Source organism: Glycine max, chromosome 4, assembly GCF_000004515.6.
Source record: "Glycine max cultivar Williams 82 chromosome 4, Glycine_max_v4.0, whole genome shotgun sequence".
Taxonomy (NCBI): Eukaryota; Viridiplantae; Streptophyta; class Magnoliopsida; order Fabales; family Fabaceae; genus Glycine; species Glycine max.
This window is the reverse complement of record NC_016091.4, coordinates 48231610-48251623: the sequence shown is the minus strand read 5'-3', so window position 1 is coordinate 48251623 and position 20014 is coordinate 48231610. Positions and strand designations below refer to the sequence as shown.

General features: G+C 28.8%; 2 protein-coding genes across 4 annotated transcripts; one reads left to right on the top strand and one right to left on the bottom strand.

Moving 5' to 3' along the window:
- The first annotated feature begins 11206 nt into the window (after nucleotides 1–11206).
- On the top strand, nucleotides 11207–14156 carry LOC100812535 (protein NETWORKED 4B). Of its 3 annotated transcripts, none has more exons than XM_003523238.5 (2): nucleotides 11207–11372; nucleotides 12526–14156. In XM_003523238.5, exon 2 carries the CDS (start codon nucleotides 12526–12528, stop codon nucleotides 13987–13989), a length of 1464 nt encoding a protein of 487 aa, XP_003523286.1. In that variant the 5' UTR covers nucleotides 11207–11372; the 3' UTR covers nucleotides 13990–14156. The 3 variants fall into 3 exon arrangements, with proteins under 3 accessions (XP_003523286.1, XP_006578846.1, XP_040870949.1); XM_006578783.3 differs by having other exon boundaries at nucleotides 11208–11372; nucleotides 12518–14156; XM_041015015.1 differs by lacking the exon at nucleotides 11207–11372 and adding an exon at nucleotides 11398–11642 and having other exon boundaries at nucleotides 12518–14156.
- Nucleotides 14157–15513: 1357 nt separating this feature from the next.
- Nucleotides 15514–18786, bottom strand: LOC100811982 (transcription elongation factor TFIIS). Its single transcript, XM_003523237.4, has 3 exons — nucleotides 18576–18786; nucleotides 18288–18465; nucleotides 15514–16704 (listed from the first exon to the last, which is right to left on the bottom strand). The coding sequence occupies exons 1-3, from the start codon at nucleotides 18647–18649 to the stop codon at nucleotides 15754–15756; spliced, it is 1203 nt and encodes a 400-aa protein (XP_003523285.2). The 5' UTR covers nucleotides 18650–18786; the 3' UTR covers nucleotides 15514–15753.
- Nucleotides 18787–20014: the final 1228 nt, after the last annotated feature.

The window sequence follows — 20014 nt, the reverse complement described above, 5'->3', positions numbered from 1 at the left end:
ATAAAAATAAATACTTTCTTACATTTTTTTGGATTTTTTTATACTTTTATTTCCTTTTTAATGAACATGATGTGGCATTTTAATAAATAACAAAGAATTTGAATATCATATAATAGTAATAAATAAAAACTCCATTATCATTTAATTAACTAAAATAAAAAGAAAGGCATTCGTGCAAAGAAGATTTTAGCTTTGGAAATGGTGTTTGGTCCACGGGACGGCAAGAATTTTTGTTTATTATTTAATGCATAAGCGTTTGATAGTGGACTCGGTCGGTCTTCACACATTATCTTCATTTGTTTTCTTTTGGCACATACATTAATTATCCATTTTATTACTAATGTTTATGACACATTGATTTCTTCTCGGAGAAAAAGAATTATACAGCAATGAAAATTAAAATGTTTTACATAATTTTTTAATTACAACACATTATAATGTATAATAAATATATTAAGTTTTAAAATAATTACCTTAAAATAATTTGAATAATAATTTATAATTAAATAATCATATAAAATTATTTTATATTTTCATTACATAAATATTAAAATCTTTATTTTATATCGTTTATCCATATTTTTTTATTAGATATTGCTGGCCGACAATATCCTTATTTTTTTCTATAAAATATTGGCTATAGTTATACTTATAATGGACATTTGTTAGCAGATCATTTTTATTATTATTTTATAAGTGTAAACTATTGACCAATTTATTAATGATTAATACTAGTTGGAAAATTCCTTAAAAAAATGTTTGTTGAAAAATCAGATTAATTGTAGTAAAAAAAATCAGAGTGAATCTTTTTTCCTACGTTTTTTTTCCATAAAATCTTATTCTAAAATTTTACTTAAAAATAAATAAATTCTATTCAGACCCACTTAATATTAAGTCTCATAAGCCCATTTGTATATTAAAATTAGTACTATAATTTTGTTGATTGCCTTTATAGCTTTCGTGCAACAAGGTTGCTCATAAATGGAGCATTTTCTGCCTATCAAGCAACACAAGATTTAGCACTACTGTTAAAAAAATATAGAAGCTTCAAATAAAGGCGAAACTAATAATTTTTTTAAAAGAAACTTCTTTCATGATTTTCAGCGACTGAAACAACTAATTGGTCCACCATGAATGGCCAGAGCTAAGCTCCACGAAAGGTCAACAACAACAAAACCCGAAGCCACTACGATATTCATAGGTTGAAATAGTTGAGTATTTTTTTTATCACCATGACAAGATAGTTTGAGTTTACAGTAAAACCAAATCTAAACTGATATTTTTTAATTTGGTTGGTTTGATTTAGATTTTTAAAAAAGTTGGCCAACCTAGAGCAAGCTAATCATACTAAATTCGAGGTGATTTGATTCAAATTAACGACTTATGATAAAATAAATAATTATATTTTTCAATTTTTCATTTTATATACTTTATTTTACATAAATATTTATTTTTGCCAATAGAAGATAAAAAAAATTTCTTTTTAATGACTAGTTATATATTTTATTTAATATTTTTTTCCTATAATTATTACGTTATAATCCTTTTTTTAGGTTATACTTTATAATCACTAACTATATATACCATTAATCAAAATTATATATTGAACATGGTTAAATTAAGATTATTTTTTTTGTAAATCATTAAATTAAGACACTTGGAAACAATATATATATATATATATATATATATATATATATATATATATATATATATATATATATATATATATATATAAAAGATCATAACAAGATCAAAGTAAAATAAAAATAAAAATAAAAGAAAAATTGAAGTTTTAAAGTCTAAAATATATTAATCTAAATTAAAAATAATTTATCACATCATTATTCTAATTAAATTAAAAAAAGAATTCAAAAATTAATTCAGATTAGTGTTTTTATCAATAATTCAGATTATATGTAAAGCAAAAAACAGAACAAAAATTATTATTTTTTATCACAAAATTATTGGTTTAAGTAATATTGAGTTTGGATTCTCTTGAGCAACATATTCAAATCTTATAAATAAATAAAAACATCAATAAATATTCTATATCAGTAATATAATAAAAATATATTTTATTTACTAATCAAATAAATTTAATTGATTTTAATATGATAAAAAATATCTTTTATTTACTAATCAAATAAATTTAATTGATTTTATTTTAAATTGTTAATCTGATCCAATTAATCCAATCCGATAGCACACGTATCTAATAATAAGCATTTCGAACTCTCAATGGTTCCAAGTGTTTGACCTTCCAGTTCTTCCTTATAAAACATAGGACATTAATGGTTTGAATTTGATCCCTATATAGCCAGAGGTGTAGTCAAATATTTGTTTGGGACGGAGAGTTGATTCATAATAACAAAAATAAAATAATAAGTCTTCCGAAAACTATTACAATTGAATACAGATAGTTAATTTTTTAAGGATTAATTTTTTCTAAAACAGTGTCATGTATTTTAAATAATAAAGTATAGTAATACATATTGAATAATAATAATAATTAGTGGTATGAAATCTCGGTAGTTTGTCATCATCGTACGTAAAATAAAATAATGACTGATTAATGCTCTATAAACAAGAACTATTGATTAATGTTTTAAATTATAATGCAACATATCAACGCGCAATACAAATTATAAATTTATAAAAATCTTAATTACCAAATTTATAATTAATAACTATTATATTTTGTCTTTTTATACCAGTTAAATCTAGTTTTTAACATAAAATAATTAAGTCACTTAAGATTCATTTATTGTTATTATTATTTTTTAAAAATAAAATATTATAATATTTTTATTGTTTGCTCACTTACGCACAGTCCACTTTTTTATTTAGAATAAAACTCATTTGCTTTTAATTTTTATACCAACATTAAATATAAGATAATGCTGTGTTTTACTTAAAGTATAGCAATAATTTATTCTTCTTTGGTTATCTATTTCTATTTTTTCCTTTTTTTTTTCTTTCTCACGGATATTATTTTGTGTGAACATGAAAGTGAAAAACGTCTAATTTAGTTGATTAACTAAAATGTGAGACATTGTAAATTTTTTGTATTATATTTGATTTCTTCAAATAAAAAAAAAGTACAAAACATGAAAATATGTCAGCACCAAACACTTTCTTGTTAATTTATTTTGATTTAAATATATTTTCGATCCTGTAAATTAGTATTTTTTTTCACTTTTGGTCCCTTTAAATTTATTTTTTAAAATTTTATATGTAAGTTTATATTTTTTTCAAATTTGATCTAAGTAAAATATTTTATTCATTTTTAGTCTTATGAGTTTGTTTTTTTTTTAATTTTAATCTCTTAAAGATTTTATTTTTTTTATTTATAATTCTAATAAGTTTGCATTTATAGAAATCCAAATTAAAAAATCACAAACTTACAAAAGATAAAAATAAACAAAATATCTTTAAAAAAATTAACTCAAGATAAAAATATATTTAAGCCATTTATTTTTCCCCAGTTCATCACCGACTCTTTAATTACCCATACATGCTAGAGTAGAGGCACATTACGCAATTTATTTATTTATTTGTTTTTATTTTTTGTGGAAAGCCCTTTTGTTGGGGGCACTGAGTCTGACTTTGAAATTTCCTAGAAATGTATATTTTGTTCCCCAGTGGACTCTGGCATATTATAATTCATCCCAAGCATAATACATGATTCTTCCCAGCATTGAAAGACAAAGTTTTTTTATAAAGTGAATAAATAAGGAACATTAATTTAATTTGACTCATGCCAATTTTGCAATAACAACCCCTTCCCCAAAAAAAGGGGTCCAAGTACATAGGAAATTTATTTCGCTTACATAAATAAAGAAGCTTTTTTAAGAGTCTATGAGTTTTGGTGATTTTGCTGTCACGTTTTCAACCGGAAAAGTACAAGCTCAAAAAGTAGTTCATGATGCAATAGTTCTGAAATCTAGTTGCGTATATAGTGATTCGAAACTAAGGTAATCTAATCTTTTCATCTGCACATGAATCAAACGGATGATTTTAAAAGAGTCATAGATTAAAAAGAAGAAAAAAAAATGTATGGTCGGATGGTAGGGTAACTATTGTCATTGGAAAGTGAAACCAAATAGGACAGGCAAAAATAATAATCCTGTAAAATCAACATCAATAAGATCATCTAAAATAAAGTTTGCAACCAGTCTCCGATATGCACTGTTTTAGTTGGGTTTTTTTTTAGGGAACACTGTTTTAGTTGTGTTAGTAACATAAAAACACATCTTAGATGGTGTTAATATATGTTTAGTTATTTTAATCAAAATCAAGATTGTTCATAAAAGTATGTTCTAAAAATATGCGTGTATAGCTTTGTGTGTTGATTTAATAAAGTATTTTTAACAGATATAGTTATTTATTTTCTAAAAATTCTTTTAAGAATCTGATTTTAAAAATAATTTGAATCAAATTAACACACATTAAGTTGTATTATAAACTTAGAAATAAAAGTTTTCAAAGATAAATCAATTCACAAACATTCAAAACTGTTTTTCTTATCGAAATTAATTTTGTAAAGATTATTCAAAAGATTTAATCACAAAATTCATTTTCCTATTTTTTTTATTCACTAAATGGATTCCTTATTTTTTAAAATTTACTATTTGAGTTTTTCTATATTTTAAAATTCATTATCTTAGTCCTTATAACTGATTTTAATGGTTGATTAACTAATTGTTAAATTTTAAACGTTGACTAGACTAAAAAGTTGATAAATATTTTCTTAAAAAAATAAGAACTTAATAAATGCTTAAGGAATGAATAAAATTATTCTCCTTGAAGTAAATGACACATTATTTTATATATTATAGTTATTTCTCAATCATTTTTTTAAGTTTTTATTTTTTAAGAAAATATTAGTCAATTTTCTAGTATAATTAACCTTTAGAATTTAACAGTCAACGGTTAAAACAAGCTCATTGAATTTTAAAATATAAAAAACTCAAATAGTAAATTAAAAAAATAGAAAAATCGATTTGATAAAATAGATAAAATAGGAATAACTTTTATAATTAAATCTAATCAAAACTAAATTTATAGTTAGCTATACAATATAGTAATATACTTCCAATCCTCCCTTTCTTTCTCCTAGTAGCAATGCGTCTTCTTTTCATAAGGGAGAAAACAAAACAATCAAACCCTCATTGTCATAAACTATTGTGAAAAATTAATTCAAAAAATCAAACTACCTAAAATTGAAAACAGCTAGAGGCCCTAAAAAAATTGATAACAGAGAAGAAGAAAAAACTACTTTCCCTCCATGCATGCTCTTGTTTTGATTGCATAGTCAAACAACTCATCTCACACTCACTCACCCACGTTATGGACCCAAGCAATGAGACACTCAATAGTCCATCCAAAACAAAACCAGGGTTATGCATCCCTTGGGGATGTAGTAGAGTGATTAGTGATACGAACCACCTAAATTTAACCCTTGATCGAAGATACAAGAAAAGTCATTCCTAAAGCTATATTGACATAAATCATGTTTGGATAATTTTTCCCATTGATACTTCAAAAGAAAAGAAACTAAAGTTATATTGATATAAGTCCTGTTTGGATGGATTTTTCTATAAACCCTTGCTCTAAAGTTATAATAGAATTAAAAAAAATGAAGCCAAAGCAAAAAAAAAAAAAATAACATATACAACAAATAAAATGCTACTATGACCTTTTGGAAGCAGTATACTTCCCTTGTTTGCAACTTGAACTTCATTTGATTGAAGAGAACAGTTTTAGCTCAAAATGAAAAAAAAAAAATGGAAAATGTGTCGGCAACATCTAATCTTCCGAGGGTTAAAAAAATTTGGAAAAGTATAGTGGGGTAAAAATGAGCTAAAACAAATGAAATGTTTGGTGCTGCATATAGAGAATAATGGACTTGAGGGGATGGTGACTGGTGAGTCACTCAAATTTGGCAATTCCTAAGTGGCCAGATATGAAGAAAAATGGCCCGCTTAGTGCCCCATATAAAACATAGTTGAACTTCATGATATCAAGATGAAAGTGGAACGTTCAACTTATGATTTTTTTTTATCACGTTTCTTATAAGGTTTTGTGAAGAAATTAGAACGTGTTTAGTTAGAGGATGAAAATAAAAAAAAAATCCAATTAAAATAGGATGTAAGATATGTGAAATTCATATAGAATCCACATAATTTATTCTTTATTTCTCTTATTTCTTCCTTAATTAATCACACCCTTAGAGGAAGGATTATCACGTCACGAGAAGATAAATAGATTGATCTAATTTAATTGTATGAATTGGCTGCTTGTTGAAATCTGATGGTATTTATTTATATTATAAGACCCTCACATGGACGAACATCATATATTTTCAAATCTTGTGCCATGAAGTGTATACGATCAAAATTGGTTTAGAAAATAAGTAAAATATTAAGTGACATTTGGATTGAATATTTTATGTTTTCATTTTTAAAGAAATCAGAAAATAAAAATAAAAATACGTTTGCTTAAAATTTAGAAAACATTTTTTCCAAAAATAGATCCTAAATTAAAAACAATAAATCAATATTTTTAACCTTTTCCAAATAAAAAACACGATAACACTATAAAATATTTTTTTTCCTATACATATTTTAATTTTTTTTAAAAAAATAAACCCTCAAATCAAGTGCGAATTTATATATCTATACTTTTTCTTTTTCGCTAATTAAACAAGATACTGTGAGATCTATCTGCCCTTGTCAATGGCAATACAATACAATAACATCAAAAAGTTAAATATGTCAATAAATGATCTCTCCTCTCTGTTCCAGCAATGGCAAGCGAATCCAGCAACTTGTTTGATAGGTCCGTTTCGTCTCTAAATGTTATTATTGATAAGGAATTGCAAGCAGGTTTCGTATCTTCAATTATGAAAGTCTTATGTTTGTATAGTTTAAGATTCGCTTCTGGGTCCTAAATATATGTTGTTTGGGCTTGGAACTTGCTGCGAGAGGGATGGTTTTTGTAAAACTATCATCTTCAGTTATGCCTAATTGTTTTATTTTTATTAATTATGAAGAATATTCAAAGGACGGGGGAGATTTCAGTAACAACCATACACTAAATGTGAGCGTGAAATCATTATGTTTTTAGTGATTACATAGATTATGAACCTTAGAGACAGATGGTACAACTTTGTTCTCCAAGAATTAGTATGGAATGTCCACAACTCCGAAAATAGCGAATAAGTGGCGTTGAATGGGTGGAGTATTTATAGGGATGGTTAAGCTACAGTACTTATGAATGAAACACTACTATTTTATTGTATTGTATTGTATTGTATTGCCAATAAACTTAGTGCTATTCTGGGATTTGATTCGATCTGCTTCTAGACAGGGGAGTATCTACTCACATAAATAGTTTGCCCAATCACATTATTCTTCACTTTTGAATTTTGATAGTGAAAAGCAGGAAAGATCATTTGAGTGAGTTACCTTGTGTGAATTTACGATAAGGTTATTGTAGGATTTACTTGGAAAGACTTGTAAAAGAATATTTAAGTGAATTTGTAGAGGTAAAAATACATTCAAGAACTACAAAAGTTGATAAGTTCGGAAGTTACAAAGCGAAAAATAGGTCTGAAGAGATGAAAATATTTACCTAAAAAGCCAAGAATACTCAGTACAAACCTTCAAAAGTGACAATATTGAATTCAAAAACAGTTTGTAAAAGTTTGAGAAAATAATGTGAAAGTCTAAGGAAAATTCTATAATTACTTAATAAGCTTATGAACTATTTAAAGAAGAGTGATCCACTTACTTTAAGAGTTTTATTTTTACTATTTTTTAAAATATAATTATTATAATAAGTCATTAATCATATATGTTAGATTACAAGAAAATAAACAAAACAATAAGTAACTCTAAAAAAATATTTTTATAGTAAGTAGATCCCTTCTTTTATTTAAATATTTTAGTTAAGTTAGTTAATTTTTTTAATTGAATTTCTAAACTTGTATTTTTTTTTAATTACGTCCATCTTATTAATTTTTCATCAACAAAACTAATAATAGTTAAACAAAAGGATCCAAATAAAAATTTAAGCACTTAATGAAAAAAATATTTAAAGATCTAATTAAAAATACTCAAATATTCTAAACCTACGCAACAATCTAACCTTAAGTTAATTAAATACAATTATTCGAATAGGTATTATAATATTAATTGTTACGAAATACGAAGAGACTTAATTATGATTTTTTTACCAAATTATTATGATTTTCAATAAATCGTGAATAAGTTGGTGAGTAGCTTTTGCATTTTTAACACATGAAGATACAAAATTTCCTTACTTTAAATGGGTATTTTTGAAAGAAAAAAAAAATCCTTTCTAATATTTATAACAAATTAGAGTATTTTAATCTATCAGTAGCTGGTGTTTAATTAGTTTTTTAAACGACTTGATTATGAAAGTAATGCAATTATCTTAATGTGAGAATACTGCTTTTTTTTAGTTTTAAATTTTTATTATTATCTATAAAATATTATGTTGCGTCAAAGTTAAATCCAAAATTAAAATGACGATGGGGAAGGTAGGTACTGTAATTGTGAAAGTTAGTATGAAACTATTTTGTGGCTTTTCTCTTTGGTCATATTAAAATCCCACCGAGAGTTGAAGCCGAAAAAGAAAGTCAATTACAAACGGGCCCACTGGGCCAGCGCCGATAAGTGCCCCCGACATTTGTTTCTTTTCCCGCCAGAATTTTGATCCTTCTCGGCCACCGGACAGTGTGGGTTGGCAATGCCCCACATTTTAAGGGCAATTTTTCTTGGCCATAGTTTTGAGGACAATTTAATCTATTAATAATGAAACCTATCAGAGAAGATTAGAATTTTTTCTTCCTGTAATTATTTATATGTTTAACTTTTAACAAGTAATAATTTTTTATTTACTGATTTTACACATAAAATTGAAATTAATTTTTATTTTAAATTAAAAATAACAAACATACAATTAATTTTATATAATTTTATTTTAGCTATCATTTTAACCATTACAATAATAATAATAAATATAAATAATTTTATATTATTAAATTTAATCATTATTATAATAATAATTTTATACGATTTTACATAAATATATATATATATCTATGTAAATGAGAAGTATCAAGAGAAGAAGAGGCGGCTTGGGCCCTTATCCCTCTATCCCTCTTTGAGTTAATTAATTAATGTGTGTTAATAAATTTTTTTTTCAATTCTCATAAGAGAAAAAATGAATTTATTTTTTAATTATAATATTTGTTGTAAAATAATTAAGACAAAAGATACTTAAAAAATTATAAAAATGGACAACTAATTTTTTAAAAAATATCGTTCTAAATTTTTTAGGTAGACCAGGAAATATTTATATAAAAAAATATAACAATTTCATAAAATTTATAAGAATGTATATTTATATAATAATTAATATTGCATAAAAAATTAAAATAACATTTATTTTTTTTTCTTACGCGATACCTATTAGGAAAATGTTATTTAACACAGATGCTATTTTCGTGTAACCGCACGAACGTTCATTTGTAACAAATCCCGTGTCACATGTTTCCAAATCATTTAATTAATATTTATTCTTTAAAAATAAGAATAGTTTATTTTTGTTTTCATGCAATTCGTGCCCGATAATTTTCGTACTACGTAGCAATGCTCTACTTCTTCTTATTGGACGAAAGGAACATTCACTAGTTGAGTAATATAAACATTGGATAATTAATAGTTGATAAAATAAAGCAATAGAATTACAATTTTTCCCCTTAAAGTAAAAATTATTTCATTTCATGCATTTTAAACTAAAAGGGAAGAAAAAAAAATTATGGGATATCGGATAAAAATGATTTCAATTTATTTTAGATATTTTGAATAAAGAACTTATTATATTTTATTTCGTTCTTTTTATCAATATAAAAATGCATCAATTTTTCCGTTTAGGTATTTTTTTTAAAATCGTCATTTTATGGAATTAAGTAAAACAAGAAAACATTAATAAAGTAAAATGATAATATAGCCAAATAGTTTTATATTTTCTTAGAATTATATACATTTAATAACTTTGTTTATTTTTTTTATGAGTAATTATAACTTTGTTTATTACCAAGTTTTAACTATAATTGTTTCAAGAGAATACATGTTTATTTGTTAATTTAAATGACACTGCTTGGTTTATTAATTATAAAGTTAATAGAAAGGATAACTGATGGGGTGATATATTTGCAAGAAATGACAAAACATTATATGCAAGTTAATTGTATATCTACTTTACCTTAGAAGTATAAATGAAGAGAGATATTTTTTTAGTGGTGAGATTATAACCCATGACTTGATACATGCTATCTAAATCTTTTATTATTAGGCTGGCCTTAGTATTTAAAGAGAGATAATTTGAGTATTAAAACTTAAATTTAGTTTGTAAAAAAGTGTGATGTTTACATTTGAATTATATTTATCTAAACAATTAAAATTTTAAAATTGAGTTTTTTTTGTTCAATCGTTTGATTTATTAAAAACATATGAAATTTAAACTTAACTTGTTTATCGCCTTTATAATTTAATGAATGAGTTTATGACAATTTATTTGCACAATTGACTTTACAATCGATTATTTAAATAAAAAAAACTTAATAAAAAACTTAATGAAAGAATCCAAATAATGTATGAATTAATTAATTCATTTACACCGTTGAAGTATATAGATGGAAAATTATCTTGTTTAGTTATTACAATTCAAAATGAATAAATAGTGTACGCACTAGGTTTGTACAAAGAACTTTTATAAATATTATTTAATTATAAATTATTATATATTATAAATTTATTGACTTTAATATAAATCATCTTAAAAACAATATTAATTATATATTTTAAATTACCGTGACATTAATATATACCATCTATCAATTTTATTAATAATTATTCTTTTAATAAAGAAAATTGTGAAGTATTCTTTTAGATATTTTTTTATTGGCAACACTCCTATCCAATACTTAATTTAAAGAATTCACCAATAACATACCTATTACACTTTTCTTTTTACTGTGTGACAATGTCAAATTTTTAGACTCACGGTGTACAGAAATAGAATAAAATTATTTTTTAAAACTAAATTAAAATTAGAAAATTGAAAACTTGAACATCTCCGTCAATGTTGATGTTTGAAAAAAGAGTGAATTGAAATTTGAGAAGAGGGAAGGCGGGATCCCCAAATTAAGGGGCCACGTCTCTCTGTCACTCCTTTTTATTTCCGTCTCTTCTCTGTCTTTTAAATCAAAATTCATTCACAGCCACTTTGCTTTCTTCTCTCTTTTTCTTTCTCCGATCTCTCCGCCATTTCCTACGGTACGGTTCACTCAACTCCATTTCCATCTTCATCTCCGTTATCACTTTTTTCTTCTTTTTCTTTTGTTTTAATCCTTTTCTGCTTTTACGATTCTTTCTTCTTTCCAATTATTTCATGTCTGTGATTTTGTAACTAACTCCTTCGCTTTCTGCTTACTTGATTTTCTTTATTCTCGATGTCTTCAATTCACCTTTTGCGTTTGCGTTTCCATCGTAGTTTCCTTTTTCCAACTACTGAAGCGCAAGTTGAGTTACTTTACTCCTGTTGAGGTTGACCTTAGGTTTTGGTTGTTCCTTTAAAGCTCAGCTTCATTAATTTCTTGTGGAATTCGACTTTGGATCGTTCATAAAGCATAGATCGTGGTTGTTGTTTGTAAATAAGCATACTAACGTGTATGAATTGTGCGTAGCATCATCAACAAGTTGTTTCTTGTGACTGCATGAAGTAGCTCTTAAAATCTAGAGCGAGTGTGTAATTGTGTATGTTCAATGTATGATGCGAGTAGGTGTGCCGTGTGCAAGTTGCAAGCATTCAGATAGGACTAATATTTATGATGTAATTCTGTATCTTCCACTTGCACTAATCATTTGTGGGCTCAATAATGGAGTTAACTGTGGAAGGAAGAGAATTAAAAGTTTGTATATTCATATATTTCATTAAACTCAGTGGTGTTAGTATGTATTTAGGAAGGTTACTTGACGAAGACTAAGAAATGCACTCTTGCAAGAAGGCATGATTTTCTAGAACCTATAACATGAATTATATGTCTAGGATTCCACCTGTTAACTTTTTCTCTTGGAGAGTAGAGATTCAAAGTATGCCTTGTCCTTTTGCTATGTAACTTGATTGAAGGATTTTGAAATTTCAGCAAAGAGTTGGTTATTGCAGTAGTTTAAGTTGTAGGATATTGTTTTATATTTAATTCATATATTAGGAAAATAAAGAGAAAAAAGGTAATAAATGGTCACTAAGTGGTTTTGCAATCCAGATATATAACTCATGTTATTTCTATTTCTTTTTTCAATTCTATAACTTGAAATAGTTTTTCTTTGCTGCTTGCTGATGATTTGAGTGGAGATTTCACATCTTTTAGGATTTCATTTTTCTTCTAGTACAAAGTGCTTATGATTGATTTTAACCTCAGAACCTCAGATGGAGGGATCTGAAAATTTTGATGCAGGCAGTGACCAAGGGAATGTATTGGTGACACCATATTATACCCCATATCCAAAGCACGTGCTACCAAAATCTGGTGTTCAACCTGTTGACATAGAGTTTTCTCCTAGCTCAGGTGGTGATAGCTCTGCGGCTTCTATGAAAGAGGGCCCTGGATCATCTTCTTCATCATCCTCATCATCCTCGGATTCAGAGCAAGAAAATCAAGTAGTTGGGGAGGGAAAAACAGATGATGTATCATGGGAGAGTGAGAATAGAAGTTATGATGAATTGCTTAAAGAATTCCTTAAAAATGAGGAAGAGCTGAAACTTTCCAACTTTAAACTTAAGCTCTCAGAAGAAGAGTTGAAGGTTCAAATTGAGAAAAGTGAGGGTCAGCTTAATAATGCGTTGGTAGAATTAAAAGTGAAAGAGGAAGATCTTGAGTATGAAAAAGGACAGGTACTGGAGTTGCAAAAAAAGACAGCTGATTTGGAAACACATGTTCCAGATTGCAGCCTCAAAATTGCAAAGTTAGTGGCACAGCTGGAGTTGGCTGAAGAACAGCTTAAGATATCAGATGATGAAATTGCAAGATTAGAAGAGGAACTTAATAGCAGGTCATTGGGTACTCGTGAGTTGCAAGGTCAGCTTGAAGTAGCACAGGATAATGTGGCTGCATTAGAGAACCAACTTGACTCAGAGAGAAAGCAGATTCAGGACCTAGAAGACAGGGTTACATGGTACAAAACTAATGAAACCAACAATGAACTTGAGGTGCAAAAATTGAAGGCTGATATGGTTGATGCCCAAGCACAGTTCTCATTGGAGAAGGATCAGTTGCATTCTGAGATTGCACATTTGTCAGAAGAGAACAAACAGCTGGGCTCCAGACTTGAGGAATATAAGTCTAGAAGCAACATATTTGAAAACAAATCAAGGCAATTTGAAGCGGAAAAACTGAAACTAGAAGAGCTGCTTGCCACCCAACAAATGGTTTTGCAAGGTGAAATCAGTTGTTTGAAGGAAGAACTTGATCAGAGAAGACATGATGTTGAAGCTGTGAATAAGGAATTTGACAGGCACAGGCAGAAGTATGACGTGCTCATGACTGAAAAAGATGAGGCCAATGCTAAGATTCATAACCTTATGGCCGAGACAAGAGACCGAGACAATCACATTGCAAATCTGGAGAGAGAGATAATCCAGGTATGTGGACAAAAGGCAGAGCTGATCACAGGATCTGCAGCTACACTGAATCTTGTAAATGAGTTGAAACTGAAAGTTGATGAGCTTGAAAAAGAGGTGACTAGGCAGAATGCAGTGATCTCAGACAGGGCTGAGGAGAAGAGGGAGGCAATCCGACAACTATGCTTTTCAATTGAGCACTATAGGAGTGGTTATAAAGAACTTCTTCAAGCATTTTCTGGGCACAAGCGTCATGCCGTTACAGCTGCCTAAAGTTGCATTCACCCATGTCTCTTCGTTTTATTGTGTTGTAGATCTTTGCGCATTATCAATTTTTCATGTCGTTCCCTTATTCTTGTTGTGCATCTATACATTGCTTAAAACTCTTCCTATCGAATTAGGTCAAACATTTTTTATATTGGTAATTGACGTTGATGAAATCTCTATATTCAGTTCTCAGTCTTCATTTCTGCTGTTTGTTTGAAGGGCATTATTCTATATTCATAGTCTAGACTTTCGGTGTGAAAATAAATTATATATAGGATAATGTTCTTTGGGGCCATGGTTTCCGTGGACCACCTATTTAGGGGTCTATTATGAATCACTTTTGATAACCGTTAGATTCATCTTAGATTTATACTGATATCATGTATCTTGTACACTAGATTCCTTCTCACCTTCCTCTGCATACCCTCTCCCCAGAGCATCAGCATCACTTTTTTTTTCTCTTTTTTTCCGCTTCTCCTTCCCCATCTTTGCTGCGGCCGAGATCCGCAACACGTAGTGGTACTAGAGATGGAAGTAAATTTATGAAATTATGAAATTAAAGGAAGAAATAGGAACCTTGATGATTCTGTGGAGGTAGGGAAGCAACACTATATTTTTTGTTTTAGGATAATATTATTAATGAAACGTTTAGATATTAAAAATTAATTTTAAACAATATAAGTTTATTTAATTCTACCTTTTTTTAAAAAAAAAGGAAAAGTTTGATTTGAATCAATATTAATTTCAATTTGAAATCCTTAGTTTACTCAGTTGAATTTCAAAACTTTTGTCAAAAAATTCTAATCTTTTCATTCTTCATCTAGTTTTGTTATGATTTTCTTCATCATGTATTGTAATATTTTATTTTTTTTTATCTATTTTATGTTATCATATCAACTTTATGGGTCTCTCTTCATATTAATCAATATTTTTTTAATATATTATTAAATCATAACAATCAAATTTGTTTTTCAATTTGAAATCTCTATTTTTTTTTATACTTTTTTCATTATTAATTTTTAATTAGAAATCAACTTTTGTAATCCATAAAAAAAGTTGACTTTAGGTATGGTCTGATTCATTAGGATTGCTCGCACACCCTTAAACTTGGAGGTTTGATAAGTCTTTCGATGAGCATCAGGCTTAAAGTGAAAAACGTTTTGTTGTTAGGATAGGTTTGGTTATTTATCATGGATCTTGTACTGTTATCTTACATGGTTCATGGCTTTTCAAACTTGGAGTTCATATGAGCGTGTGAGCTTAAGGTAAGAGTTCTTCACTGAACTACAGATGCATTGAAAGGGTTCGCAGCTTACAAGCAACGCATTGCAACTAAAGCTAAGCTGACACCAAAATTAAAATGAAACGAAGAGACTACATTGTAAAGTGTGCTGCAAGCTTACAAAGAAAATTAAGTACAATGCACTTAGTGTTTATGAATAAAACCTAGCTCTAACTGACCATTCTGTTAACTAATCGTATAGGTTGGATGCCATTAGGTTAAGTACTTAGTTACTGATGAGTAGAACCTGAGAAAAACATTGGTGCAATCACTTGTAAAGTTACAGCAAACTACAATAATGCGAAAACTTGAGTTAAAACTGAAAGAATAAAAAGTACAATTTTTCTGCCTAAAAATTTCTACATCTAAACAGTCTGATGGAAAATTCTGGCACGATTGCAATTCGGAACCATGATACTCGCACCTTCATACCCTAAATCAGTAACAGAAGACAACAGCTCTAGTGAGACTCACTAATCACAACTGCACTAACAGAACTTCCAACGGTTATTGCAGACAACACAAGTGACATAGGTTGTCATAGGTTCATCAGCACTGCGAGTCTGCATTTGGTAATAGGTGGTCTTTCTTTGACCACATCGGCCACACTTAAATTGATCGGTTGTAGCTTTTGGCGGACCTCCACGCTCACATTCAAACAAAGCTTTCTCTGTGATTTTCTGATATTCCTGCTTCCTTTGCTCACTAGCCATTTCTGCTGTGCTCATGTTGATCAGTTGCTCTGGCTCAATAACACCAAGCAGAACTTTTCTCCGGAAATCAGGGTTGTTTGAATCCTTAAGGTTAAACATTAAGGACCTATACTTGACCTTTTGTGCCCCATTAGAAGGGCCCCATTTTTCAAATAATACAGACTCCACTGTCACAGCAACACGGATAGGATCAGAATTATTGACTACATCTACAAGATCTTCATCAGCTTCTCCAGTAACCTTGGATAAAGCCTCGTGGAGAATTTCCCTTATTTTGTCTCGTGTTGCATCATTAGATTTAATCATAGTTTTTAGTTTTGGGGGAGCGGCAGAACTGGATGACATTTTCTTTGCTCCAGAAACTGGCTTTTCCTCCTTGGCTATCTTTTCCACCTTGACACTTGCAGAACGATCAGTTTTCTCATTCTTGACATCGTTTTGTACCTTTTTCATATTTTCTGAGCTTGACTTTGTTGTACCATTCCTATCAATTTTCTCAACCTTAACAGTTTCACCTTTTTCAACCTTTACCGAAGGACTCTTTTGCATTTTCCCAGCTTTAGATTTCTCCCCATTAGCCGACTCAACCTTACTATCAGAGCCCCCATTTTTATTTTTGCTTGTTTCCTTGATAATTATGCCTTTCCATATCTCAATTAGGTCAATAGCAAAGGCCTTAATTTTCAGCCTCGGGTGCTTTGTCAAAACTTTAAGATGTTTACCCACCTGAAAAATTACATTAAAAAAAATTCAACAAATCTTTCTGAAAATTAAATTAAAAAAGTAAAACAAATCTTCAAGTCTGAAATCAATACAGATTTGAGATCAGTTTAGTGTTCTGATATCTTTTGGGGGGAGGAATGAACCTTAAATGAAAAATGTATGATAAACCCATCTCGAACATTTCCTCCCAAATTTAAGACTCCCAATGATGAGAACGTAATGTTGTTCACAAACACAGAATCCAGCAACATAAAACTATCCATAAGTGAACTTCTAAATACTCTACAATTATTCTAGAAAATTTTATTTTTGTTAATCAAAATACTCAAGTTTCTACACTATCTAATTCTTTTTCATATTGAATCACCTCTTTTACTTTTGCTTTAACTTAATTTGTTTATTTCCCCATTTCATCTCTGAACAGATGGAGCCTCCACTGTCACCTCCAGATAGATCAAGAACTTGGATTTAAAAAAAAAAAAAATCCAAAGTATGAAGTATACAAAACAGCAGGAACCACTAAAATACCTATTATATTAGTGGAAAAAAATAAAACTGCTGATGAAGTTTTCAAACTTCCTCATACTCTAGTGCACTATGCACAACAAGTCAATAATGAATTTGGGTCCTCTCTTATTGCTAAAGAGCATGACAGTGTCATGTTGTTTTAAGAGAAAGCCCAAGCTTACTGTAGTTGTTTTAAGAGAAAGCCCAAGCTTACTGTGTCAGGCCCACCATTACCAATTCAGGGTCTACAGATTCCACGCAAAGTAGTTTGTCGTTTTATCTCATAAACACAACAGTGTCATGTTTTGCAGGAAATGGAAATGATCCAAATCCTAACAGAAATTCCATAGCCATTAGCAAGCACTACCAAATAATAGATCCCAACTGCAAGGACAGCCTTGGGAAGCTATAACAATTTGTAGATTTATACAAACAGTAACCTTGGAACATTCGGTAACTTCAACTTCATTCTAACGTTCAGAGCAATACTAAAACTCTTCGGTTAACAAAGTTAATCGAGAGAACACTAGCAAAACTTTTGCAACCTAACATTACCAAAACCTAGAAAAACAACTCTCTGAACATTGGTAAGCATAAAAACCACACCTCATGACTACATGACCCAATTAATGCAGAAAATATTAGTCCAATCATCCCAAAAAACCTTTTGAATAATGATTTAACAGAAATTCCAGCCCCCAACATCAAACACACATAAAAAAAAAGGGTTTTTATTCTTTCTACCACAAGCAATTTACAGAACCTAAAAGTAAAAACCCCAAATGTTAAAAGAATACAAATTTATTTGTTAGTGCACATCACACACCACATACCACATTATAACGAGAGATGTATTCTGTTTACAATTGAAACCTAACCTTTACAAAATATCAAAAATATCATATCACACAACCTAACAATATCTCAAATTACCCTTTTTTCTGCACTTTCTCCCGCAAAAAATAATTTCATAGTGAAAAAAACTCATCCAAAAACATCAACCAATCAAAACCCAGGAAAGAAAACTTAAAAAAAAAAACATAACAATAAAGAGAGAAAAAGAATGAGAGAAAAATAACCTGGGTGTTGACGAGAATCTTGTAATTAACGGGAAACTTCTTGAGCTGCTCGAGCGCATCGATGCATCGGCTTTCCTCATGTTTGCCGTCGCCGGAGATGGCAGCATCCGCCGCCTTCTTCGCCGCTTCGTACAATTCCACCAACTCCTTCTCCATCGAACCCAACCACTCTCTCCTCCTGAAAACAGAAAACCAATCAGATCAAAACCCCAAAGAAACAAAATAAATGAATAAAATAAAGAAAAGAAATTGTGGAACTAGACATTAGAGAAGAGAGTGAAAACACACGAGAATGGAACGTGTTGTTGTTGTTGTTGTCTCCTGCGGCGGCGGTGGTGTGGCAAGTGAGAGGAAGAGAACATTCAACATAGCACCTAGTCTCACATATAAACGGAGGGATCATCATAGATCAATCAGATCCGACGGTTCGTGTTGGGTCTTGTTGTATTAGGGGATCGAACATTCTCGATCCGGTAATTCAGATAATGTTAACTTTTATAGAATTCTTTTTTCCACTTTGAATCTAATTTAAATATTGGGACTCGGGAGACTGTAAAGATTCTTTAATTTTTTCTATTTAGAAGATAGATATTCCCACAACACAGTTTATTTCATATATAAATTTAAAATTCAAGTTTTAATCAAAAGACATTGTATTTTTTAATATTTCTTATAATCTAATTTTAGAAAATAATTATTAATAATTACTTGATAATATAAACATTGTTAAAATATATTTGTAGTCATTTGTTTCTTTATTAATGTTTGTTTTGGTCCTTTATTTGCTAGAAACTCATTTTAAAGAATAAAAATATATTTGAGCCTATAATTATAGTAGATGGAAATTAAATTTTTATTTTGATATGAATATAATTTAAAATTAATAGACTTATCTAAAATGATTTGTAAATGATGGAGTCGATAAAATCTTTATAGAGAGCATATGAAAATTAAAGTCATTTAATATATATGGTATTGTATTAAAGTATTATTGCACAATTTATATTTTTACATAGAATTATTTTAAATAAAATATTTAGCACTTTTCATCTTTGAAATTTGACGATTATAAATTTTAAATGTAAATCATTAAGAAATATTTAAAGAGCTACTGAATTTGAAAACATTATTTGCTTTGAAATATTATATTTTCTGGTGGAAACTTGGGATTGGAACGGGTCATAAGGTGTGTAAAATACGGTGGGCAGTTATATATATATATATATATATATATATATATATATATATATATTCAATTTTATTATCCTATTTTTAGGAGGATAGATGAATGAGAATATATCTTTATAAAAAGAGTGTGAACTCTAAACTGAAGCAAAGGTTTTTTTTGTTTTCAGTATCTAGGAGGACACGGTAGGTAGGTAGTGTAGGTTTGGTATTTCTGTTATTTTGTTTGCTTTTTGGTGGGAATTTAGAACTTGAAAGATACTTGGTGTCTGTTAAGAGTTCAAAGCAGATCACTTCACCTGTGTGTGCAATGCAATGCAAGGAGTTACCCTAAATTGGAATTTTGGAAAGGAAAACAGTACCGGTCACTGCTTTCATTTCCACGACAAAATAAGCATCCTTGAATTTGAAGTGGGAAACTTGATTAAAACCCATTTTGGAAAAGAAAAAAAGAAGAAGAAGAAAAGGAAATCATGTTAAATCAAAACTATGACCATTAGGTTTGTTCAAATAAATATATTAGAATGTCATTGTTACACTTT

Coding starts and splice junctions, on each gene's coding strand:
- LOC100811982 (XM_003523237.4), bottom strand. CDS start 18,649: ATGTTCTCTTCCTCTCACTTGCCACACCACCGCCGCCGCAGGAGACAA. Junction 18,466..18,575: donor CAACAACACGTTCCATTCTC/GTGTGTTTTCAC, acceptor TTCTGTTTTCAG/GAGGAGAGAGTGGTTGGGTT. Junction 16,705..18,287: donor AGATTCTCGTCAACACCCAG/GTTATTTTTCTC, acceptor GTAATTTTTCAG/GTGGGTAAACATCTTAAAGT.
- LOC100812535 (XM_003523238.5), top strand. CDS start 12,526: ATGGAGGGATCTGAAAATTTTGATGCAGGCAGTGACCAAGGGAATGTA.